General features: G+C 62.6%; 1 protein-coding gene across 2 annotated transcripts; it reads right to left on the minus strand.

The window, feature by feature from the left end:
• Positions 1–2: 2 nt before the first annotated feature.
• On the minus strand, positions 3–5,377 carry ERFL (ETS repressor factor like). Of its 2 annotated transcripts, XM_036834399.1 has the most exons (6): positions 5,306–5,377; positions 5,086–5,193; positions 2,183–2,417; positions 1,578–1,773; positions 1,353–1,470; positions 3–873 (listed from the first exon to the last, which is right to left on the minus strand). In XM_036834399.1, the coding sequence occupies exons 2-6, from the start codon at positions 5,132–5,134 to the stop codon at positions 425–427; spliced, it is 1,047 nt and encodes a 348-aa protein (XP_036690294.1). In that variant the 5' UTR covers positions 5,135–5,193; positions 5,306–5,377; the 3' UTR covers positions 3–424. The 2 variants fall into 2 exon arrangements, with proteins under 2 accessions (XP_036690294.1, XP_036690295.1); XM_036834400.1 differs by lacking the exon at positions 5,086–5,193 and having other exon boundaries at positions 5,306–5,372.
• Between the last annotated feature and the right edge of the window lie 4,690 nt (positions 5,378–10,067).

The raw sequence follows: 10,067 nt of genomic DNA on the forward strand, positions 1-10,067 counted from the left end.
ATTGCTCTGAGCTCCCTGTCCCCAGGGGGCCTGTGATGGAGGCGGGGGCATCAGGACTGGGGCCGGCACAGGGGGAGACACGGCCGCACGAACACTCAGGTCACAGCACAGGGGCAGGTGGGCAGGGAAGGCTGGGCGCCGTATTGCACTTTGGGAGTGGGCCAGGCGGGGACCCCCTCAAACTGGAGCCTGGGGAGGAGGCTGGAGGCCATCGTGTCCCCTCCCCTCTCTGGAGGGGGAGGTGAGACCCCCAGTCTGGGGCTGGGGAAGAAGACTGGGGCCGCCGTGAGCCTGGGCCTGGGAGGGGCCGAAGGCTGGTCCCCGGCCTCAGGCAGGACATCGAGAGCAGACCAGACAACGGAAGAGGCTGTGCGAGTGGCCACCCTGGTCCCCGCCCTGGCAGAATCCATCACCCCGCACCGGCTCAGCTGCCGACCCCCCCTTTGCCCGCCTTGGCCTTGGGGGGCACGGGGAGGCCCTCGTCGCCCTCGCTGTCAGAGCTGCAGCCGCTGACGTCGGTAATCTCCAGCTCCGAGTCGCTGTCTTCCTTCCCCCCCAGCGCGGCCTCTGGGCCCCCAGCCCTCGGCAGTGCCAGGCGAGGGGCTGCTGCCAGGCCCGAGGGGCGCTCGGGGCCCAGGCCCTCCGTGGTGGCAGCCAGCAGGGGCGCAGCGGTGGGGCTTCCCCCTGCCCCTGCTGAGGGCAGGTGGCCCAGGGAACTGGCCAGAGGGTTGGGGTAGAAGTGGGGGGGGTAGAGAGGCGGGGGCAGCTTGGGGAAGGGGCCGGTGAGGTACGGGCTAAAGTTCCAGGGGTGCTCTGGGAAGGCGCGGCCGAAGGGACCCAGCAGGCCGGGGGGCTTGGAATAGCCAGTGGCACCTGGTGGGTGGGGGAACGGGGGTGGCGTTCAGGCTGGGCCACTCTGCCCCACTATCAGGGCTGGCTGCCGGGGCCTTAGTAAAGGGTGCCACCTCCCTGCCGTATTCCACCCGAGTCTCCCACTGTCCTCGCACGTGGGATCTCCCCACCCTCACGTGGCTTCCCCCCATCTCTACCTCCCCACCTGTCTCCCATTCATTTAGCGCCCCCAGAAAACCCTTCTCTCGGCCTGTCCCCCTCTCCAGCTTCCCTCCTCCCTGCCTCACCTCGCATCCTCCAACTTTTAAACACGCGTGCACGCACACATACACACACACACACACACATATACACACACACAGCCTCGACACGCGTGCGCGCACACACACACACACACACACACACAGCCTCGCCCGGAGCCTCCTTCCTGCATCCTGTCTCCTCCCCCATCTTTGCCCTCACACAGCCCTCCCCGGCACACCTGGACCCCAGGCCCTTACCAGAGCCCAGCAACGGGAAAGGGCTGTCCAGACGCAGTTTGTCTGTCTCGGGGGTGAACAGGGGCGCCCGGGCCCCCGGCTCTCCCAGGCGTGGGGCAGAGAACAGGGTCTGCAGGGTCTGGAGAGGGAGGGGAGGGAGTGGGTGCCACTCAGACTGGTTGCCCCCTCCCCAGGGGGTTCATGGCACTAAGCACCTCGCTCTGGGATCCCAGGATCCTGACTCACCTCGGGGGTGAGGGGAGGAGCATCTGGCCCAGGGGCTCCCCCGAAGGGACCAGGGGTCAGCAAGAGTGGAGCGCCCGTGGTGGCTGCTGCCACGTCCAACAGTGGGTAATTGACAAGCACGACTTTGCTGAAGTTGAACTTGTAGGTGAACCTCTTCCCTTTGGTCTTGTGGAGAATGCGCTTGTTGTAGTAGTAGCTGTGGACCGAAGGAGGATGCTGATGCTGGGGGCGGGACCCAGGGAGGTGAAGGCAGGGCCCCTAACACGTGCTCTGTGCCCGGCACAGAGCACAAGGACTTGGGGAAACTGAGGCTCGCAGAAATCCTTTGGCCAAGGTCACAGGGCAAGGAAGGGGTGAGGCAGGGGCTGGGATCCTGGCCTGTGTGGCTCCAAAGCCCAGGGCTCCGGTCCTCCCTTCGTGCCTTCCTTTCACGCACAAGTAGGTACTTACAGTAGCTACACGTGCAGAGCCCTGTGTGCTGGGATCCGACAGGATTCTGCCCCAGGAAGTTGAGGGAAAGCCCCCAGGGGGCAGGGGCCCAGAGGGACAGTGAGGGGAGAGGGGCGAGGTGGGAGTGGGAGTCCCGGCCCCCAGCCCCTCCTCACCGCAGGGCCCGGCTCAGCTTGTCATAATTCATGTGGGGCTTGCACTTTCGGATGCCCCAGAGCCGAGCCACCTCGTCGGGGTCCTTGATGACGAATTCCCCGTAGTCCCCCTGCCAGGCGATGACACCCTGGTACTCCTCCTTCTGCAGCAGCTCCAGGATAAAGTGCCACAGCTGGATCTGCCTCGAGCCGGGGGATGACTCCGGCTTGTAGGCCCAATCCGGGAAGGCAAACCCTGGGGACAGGAGGCAGGGGTGCGGCCCCGGGTCAGGGCGCCAAGTCCGGGGCTCTGGGTCCTCCTTGGATTCAGGAGCCAGGAGGCATCCAGCCCTCCCCTGACTCCTGGTCTCTGATGAGCAGTCAGCCAGCCTCAGGCATGTTTAGGGACGCGATTCCCGCTCTTCACGCCCCAATTGGTGTCTAGTCCCCAGACTGTCCAAATAGAGGGAGAGAACTCGTCCAGGGACACTGGGTTGGCAGTTCCAGCCTGATCCCCTACCTTTGCACAACTTGGGCAGAGGGTGGGAGGGAGGGACCAGTTTCCTGCATTCTTGACTGTGGGGATGAACTGGGAGGGGCTTGCAGGGAAGGGCACGCCCTCCACAGCATTCTCCCCGAAGCCCCCCCCAGGCTGGCCCTGCCCCCGGAGGGCTCTGGTCTGAGAGACCCTGATTCCTGCTGTCCCCCCTCCCTGTCTCCTGTCCATCTCTCCCTGAACTTCCCTCCCCCCACCGCCCCAGCTGACCTCACCCTGGCACGTCCAGGCTGGGCCTGTGTACATGTGTGTCTCTGCACCTGTCCATGAATTTATACCTTTCACGTCCCTGTGTCCCCTCCCTGCATCCATGCTACATTGGTCTGAGAGCAGTGAGTGTCTGCGGATGCCCACAGCACACAGCCTATCTCACAGACGTCCACTCACCCTCGAGGGACCCCCAGCTGTACCACGGGACACAGATGCACCAGAGTGCCACACTCCTGCTGGGACATGACACACCACCCACCATGTGCCGCCAAGGCGGACACTCCGGATACGGAGCATTGCACACCCATCCCAGCACACGCAACAGCATGTCTCGGGCCCCTCAGCACTGGGATCCACTAACGGCACGACTGTGATGAGAGACACGCAGGACCCCAAAGGGCCAAATGAAACACTGTGGTGGAGACAGTGAGTGCAGCATCAAGACGCATGTGTCAACCTGACAGGCACAGCCTGGGTGACACCATGACAGTAGAAGAGCCTCCCAACCCCCAGCCCCACAGGCACCCAAGTCTTAACACCCACAGCTCAGCGCTGTGTGTCTCACGCTCAGGTGGGCGTCCTGCGCCCCATGTCCAGACACCCAGATGCTAGGTGGAGACAGGAGGGGCTTGCCCACCCCTAAATCTCACCTCCCATCCACAAGGCCTCAGGCCCTGCGTCCTGCTTCTCCTATGCCATATCCTCTGTCCCCTTCCCCCTCCTCAGAGACCCCAGAACCAGGCATGAAAACAGGAGGCAGAATTAGCCTATAAGAAGCTGAGAACCATGCAAGAAAGGGAAGGAGGTTGGTGAGGGAGGGCACTCTGAGCTGGCAGACCATTTGTATCCACTTGCTGTGTGGCCCTGGGCAGTTCCTTGCCCTCTCTGGCTTATTAGAATTTCAGGGATGGGAGGCAAGGAGGAGCAGGGTCGCATCAAGGCTGCCTGGTATCTAAAAATGGGAAATACGGCCTCCCTGCCTGAGGCTGGAGAAGGCCAGGCAGTTTCCTCCCTGAAGGGAGGATTTTTCTCTCAACTCCATCTGGGGTCTTTCTCACCTAAGAAGACAGGGCTCAATCAACATGCGACCTCTGGCCCATTCCACACCCAGAACACGTCCCCGGGGGGGGGGGGGGGGGAAGCGGCTGTATCACAGACACACCCACACGACCCCAAAGATGACAACGCACAACTGGCCACACACATGTAGACACACAGCGCAGCCCGGAAACGCCACCTGTCCATCGCGCGTCCTCAGATGTGCTGTACATGCTGACACGCACACACAACGAGAGGGAGGACCCGCAACCTCGGCACACAGACACATACACGTCAAGACACACACACGTCAAGACACGCAGCCCCCGATATCCAGCTACACTCCGGGACACACAGGTGCAAGAACCACCTCCACACACCCCAAACACAGACACAGCCCCCGGCCCAGAGGCCTGGGGAGCACCCACCCCCGCAGCCCGAAAGGCACCAAGCTCAGCCGTCCATTCGGGTCGGAAAGCCGCACACCGCGAAGGGAGCAGCCAGAGGCTCTTCAGCCACGAGGCAGGGACACATGGCGGCGAGCTGGCAGACACCCCCACCCTGAAATGCAGCCACTCAAAGTCCCAAAGACACTCAGCACGCCCGGCCCAGAGACACTCGGGTAGCCTCGGACGTACACAGACAAGCAGGCGCACCAGCTCAACAAAGAGGCGAACGCACACTTTTCCAGTGTGACCCCTTCTTCCGGAAACCCTGAAGGGTGACACAGAGACACACTCCAAGACCCCAAATAACCAGGCACCAAGTCTCGTCTCTTCCCCTCTCTCTCTCTCTCTCTCTCTCTCTCTCATTGTGGGGCGCGCCCACATCCCCGCTCTGGTCATCCACTTCCAAGCAAGCCGTCCTCTTTCCCAGGCTCCGGCTGGTTTGGCCACGTCTCCGTGTCCCCCTGCCTGGGTCATCCAGTCTGTCCACTTGTCTGCCAGCGCCTAGCCTAGTGCCCCCTCTCGTCCCCGTCCCTGCCCCATCAGTGCCCGTCTCTCTCCAGTCTCCCTGCTTCTTTGACCGCAGGTCCTGGGTGGGAGCAGACTGCAGCCGGCCGAGACCCCAGGTCCTCAGGCCCCACGTTCCTTGTCCCTCTCCAACCTCCACACCTCACCTGCCCTCCAAAAGACGCTCGTGTCCCAGCAGGCATGTGGCAGGGACATCTAGCTGTGAAGTTTTTAGCCAAGTTTTTCATGAAGGGGTTGGATTCAGGCGACTCTGACTAAGACCCGGGGAGGTGGAAGGAAGACAGTGAGAGATGCAGAAAGGCGGGGCCGGCTTGCTGGGAAGGCCCGAGGGCTAGGGAAGGGGTGGGGGAGGTCCAGGCCAGTTACCAGGGGTCCAGAGAGCCGGCAGGGCAGGCGGGGCGAAGAGAAGGTCGGAGACGCAGCTGCAGTCCATGGTGGAGCTGGCCCTGCAGAGAGGCCAGACAGACAGACGCATGAGGACCGGATGGAGCAGGCGGGAGAGACAGACACTGCCCCTCCACCCAGGTCCCAGCCAGCCTGGTGCCCGCTGCCCTCGCCCCCTACATCCCGCCCCGCCTGCCTGCCTCCTCCAGCGGGCACCCCTCTGCCTGCTGGTCCCCCGGGTTCCCGGTCCCTCTCCCGGCCCTGTGCCCTGTCCTTCCCTCCCAGCCGGTCCTCCCAACCAGTCCTCCCGGCAGCCTCCCCTTCCTCTGCGCCCCATCACTAAGCAGGGGCTCCCAGCTTCCCTCCTCGCTCCTCACCACTCACCACTCACTCACTCACTCACACTCACTGGCTCTCGCCGCCCGCCCGCCCCGCACCATCTCAGCCGCGGTCTCTCCATCCCTCGCCTCTCGCCTGACCTCTCAGGGTCCGTCTCTGCGTCTCTGGGTCTCCCTCTGTCTCTCTCTGTGGCTGCCCCAAGTCTATCCCACTGCCAACCTCCTCGCCCCACCCCGCCCCTCCCGGCTGACCCCCCCGGCTGCCTCATCCAGCTCCCGCGCTGCCCGGAGCTCTCATCTGTCGGCCCAGAGCCGGCCAGCACCGGCGGCCGTCCCGACGACAGGCTGGGAGGGGTTAGGCCCGGCCCCTGCCAGCCCTGCCCTCTGCCACACCCACCCCGCAGAGCGGGCCCCCAGCGCCCGCATAAGTGCTCCCGCAGATGCCCCTCCTTAAACCTGCAGCTCCCCTCAGACCCCGACCACTTGGGCCTGCTTCCCCCCCCAGACACCCCTTCCCCTTAGACCTGCCTCCCCCCCAGACACCCCTTCCCCTTAGACCTGCCTCCCCCCTAGACACCCCTTCCCCTTAGACCTGCCTCCCCCCCAGACACCCCTTCCCCTTAGACCTGCCTCCCCCCCAGACACCCCTTCCCCTTAGACCTGCCTCCCCCCACAGACACCCCTTCCCCTTAGACCTGCCTCCCCCCTAGACACCCCTTCCCTCTTAGACCTGCCTCCCTGCCCCAGACACCCCTTCCCCTTAGACCTGCCTCCCCAGACACCCCTTCCCCTTAGACCTGCCTCCCCCCAGACACCCTTCCCCTTAGACCTGCCTCCCCAGACATCCCTTCCCCTTAGACCTGCCTCCCCAGACACCCCTTCCCCTTAGACCTGCCTCCCCCCCAGACACCCCCTTCCCCTTAGACCTGCCTCCCCCCCAGACACCCCTTCCCCTTAGACCTGCCTCCCCCCCAGACACCCCTTCCCCTTAGACCTGCCTCCCCCCCCAGACACCCCTTCCCCTTAGACCTGCCTCCCCAGACACCCCTTCCCCTTAGACCTGCCTTCCCCCTCAGGCACCTCTTCCCCTTAGACCTGCCTCCTCAGACAAGCCTTCCCCTTAGACCTGCCTCCGCCCCAGACACCCCTTCCCCTTAGACCTGCCTCCCCCCTCAGATACCTCTTCCCCCTTAGATCTGCCTCCCCCTCCAGACAGCCCCCCTCAGACACCCCTTGGATCTGGCTCCCCCCCACCGCAACAGGTCCCCCCTTTCAGATCCCCACTCCCTCGGACACCCCTCTCCTCAGGTACCTAATTCTCCTGAGATACCCCATCCCCTGCCCATCCCTGTCTCTCAGACCCTTTCCCCTTTCTGTCAGCCCTCTGCCTCAGATACCCCACCACCCAGACCCCACCCCCGGTCACCCACACCCTCAGACATCTGCTCCTGTCAGAGGCCCATCCCAGACACCCCAACCCCCAGGTCCTTCTGCCTCTCACCACTCCACCCCGCCAGACCCCACCTCTCAGAGGGCACGCTTTCCTCAGCCTCCCTCCTTTAGACACAAGCCCCTCAGATACCCACCCACCCCTCCCCATCACACACTCTTAAACACACCATCCCTCTCCCACGTCCGGCTGCTCAGAAGATCCCACACACCTCAGAAACCCACACACACTGTTCCCCCGTAAACCCCACCCGACCGCTTGGACACCAGAGGAGACTTGTCAGCCCACTTGCCCTCAGACTTGTCCAGTCTCCCACGGCCGCCCTCACCCCAGCCCCGTGTCTACTGAGGCTTCTCCCCCTCACTCCCTCCAGCACTCAGACCCCTCCCGGGGGCAGCCCCTCCCCCCTCTGCTCCCACACCCCCATCTCACCCCAGCTCCCCAACTTTCTCTGTTTATCTCCCTCCCTGTCTCTCTCTCCCTCTTTGTCTCTCTTTTCCCTTCTCTGTCTCCTCCCCCTATCTCTTTTCCATTTTTCTGTCTCTCTCCTCCCTCTTTCCTTGTCTCCCCTCAACCTGGGGTGTCTCTCCCCATCTTTCCACACTCAGCTCTCTCCCCCTGTCTGTCTCTCTCTGTCTCTCTCCCTCCATCATTCAGTCTTTTCCTACTTCTCTGTCTTCCACGTCTGCTCCCCCATCTCTTTCCAGGTCTGTCCCTCCCTGTCCCCCATCCCTTCTCTTGTCTCTTCCCCCCCCCCACCCCCCGTCTCCCCAGGTCCTGCATCTCTCGCTCCATCTGTCTCTTTTCCTCCCTTCTCTCCCCTCTGTAACTCTCTCCGTCTCTCTGCCCCCACCTCTCTCCCCATCTCCCTCTATCCCCCAACTCCCCGCACCTCGCCCTGTCCACCTCTCTCCCACCTCCCTAGCTCTCCCTGCCTCTCCGGGCCCCCCTCCCTCCTGCCTCCGCACCCCCCCCCCGCCCCCACCCCCTATTGGCCCCTCTCATTTCCGTGTTGGTTTTGATTTCTCTTCCCGACGCTTTCAACTCCCCGCCGCCTCCTCCGGACACGTTATAACGAGGAGCCGTGGGATCGGCGCTCCGGGCCCTGCTCCCACGCTCCCCCTTCGTCTCTCTCTCGCTCGCATCTCTGCCATCTCGAGGTCTCTGCCTGCCTCTTCTCCCGTCTCTGTCCCCCGCCCGTGTCCTGTCAGGCCCACGGGGACTGGCCCCCACCGCCTCTGGTTCTGTCCCCTTCCCTGCATGTCTGCCCTGATTGTCCGGGGTGCAGCACCGCATCTCTGGGTCCCCATGTCTCTCCGTCCCTGGGTCCTCACATCTCTGCGTCTCCACACCACCCTGTTTTTATGTCTCTGGGTCTCCACATCTCTCCTCCCAACATCCCTGTCTCCATGTCTCTCTGTCTCTGTCTCCCCATCTCCGCATCTCTGTTTCTGTCCCAGCAACCGTCTCTTGGGGCCCCTTTGATCTCGCCCTGCCCCTGGCGCCCCCCTGGCCCCATTGATCGCAGATCGACCGATGGGGGGAGCAGGGCCTGCGGGGCCGGGACTGCGGCCCTGGCAGGGGCCTGGCAGGATGGCCGGACAGACAGACAGACACACAGCCCCAGTGGCTGCAGAGGGGGAGCTGCCACAACCCCGCCCCTCCCAGCCAGTCCGCGCGGGCGGATGGGGACTCCGGGCAAGCTTTAATTTTTAATTTTATTTTGCTTCCTCCATACCCCCCGCCCCCCATCTCCACCGCCCGCAGCCATGGCACCGAATATGTGTGTGTGCGCGTGTGCGTGTGCGCGCAGCAGTGTGGAGAGGGGCTGGGCGGGCGAGAGCTGCCTTCCTCCTCTCCCTGCCAAGCAGCTACACAGACCCACACGCCAACCCAGGCACACGCACCACACTGCCACAGCTCAGCAAAGTGACACACACCACACTGGCACACACAACACACAGCACGAAGATGTGTGATGCACATGTCCACAAACTCATACACATCAAGACTGTCACAACTGACGCACATCACATAGACCCACACAGCAACCCAGGCACACATACCACCGTGTTACACACAACAGACAGACATGCATGTCAAAATAGTCACACACACATCATCATGGTCATAGACATCAACCCAGAGACAGACACACAATTATACACAGATATGCACAAGACACACAGCAATTCAGTCCCATACAGAAACAAAGACATACAATCATAAATCATAGACAGACACACACTAACATAGACACACTATCATACACCAAGGCTCACAATCAAATACAGACACAGAGACCTACAATCACACACTGACACAGTGCCACACAGAAACAGAGACACACCCAGGCACACACGGCAGCACAGCCAAGCCAGTCACACACAAGTGACACGAGAGCACACAGAGTCACACAGACAAGCACCCTGCGTGCACACATGCTCCATCATGCAAGGGGACAGAGGCGCACACACCACACCAACACAGCCAGCCACCGCAAGGCCACAAACACACGCGGCCTCACACACACACACACACACACACACACAGACCCACAGCCCAACTGGGTGGGGTGGGCACTCAGAGATAAACCCACCCTGGGGTCCCGCTGCTCCTGCCATCATCTGTCCAGCTGTCTGTTCATCCACCCATCTGTGGATGTCCCAAGCCAGCCCCTGCCCCTGCGTGTGCACGTGTGTGAGGCGCGCACTGGCCCAGGCCTGCCTCTGCTGCTGTCTCACTAGAGACAGATCCCAGCCTCTCTCAGGCCTGCTGGGTGTCAGTGTCTCGTCTCTCTGTCTCTCTCTCTCTCTCAGGGTCTTTGTGGCCCCATCTCTCTGTCTGCCTCTATCTCCAAATATCTCCATCTCTGAGTGTCTCTGTTTCTTGTCTCTGTCTCTGGGTGTCTCTGTCTCTCCCTGTCTCTGTCCCTCTCTGTCTCTCCCCATCTCTC

The sequence above is a fragment of the Balaenoptera musculus genome, chromosome 19, assembly GCF_009873245.2.
Source record: "Balaenoptera musculus isolate JJ_BM4_2016_0621 chromosome 19, mBalMus1.pri.v3, whole genome shotgun sequence".
Taxonomy (NCBI): domain Eukaryota; kingdom Metazoa; phylum Chordata; class Mammalia; order Artiodactyla; family Balaenopteridae; genus Balaenoptera; species Balaenoptera musculus.

What these genes read in the sequence shown, in the direction of transcription:
- ERFL (XM_036834400.1), bottom strand. Translation starts at nt 5,372, where the DNA reads ATGGACTGCAGCTGCGTCTCCGACCTTCTCTTCGCCCCGCCTGCCCTG. An exon ending in CTCCTCCCCTCACCCCCGAG is followed by an intron (nt 1,471 to 1,577) that starts GTGAGTCAGGAT and finishes CTCCCTCTCCAG; the next exon opens with ACCCTGCAGACCCTGTTCTC. An exon ending in TTTCCCGTTGCTGGGCTCTG is followed by an intron (nt 874 to 1,352) that starts GTAAGGGCCTGG and finishes CCCACCCACCAG; the next exon opens with GTGCCACTGGCTATTCCAAG.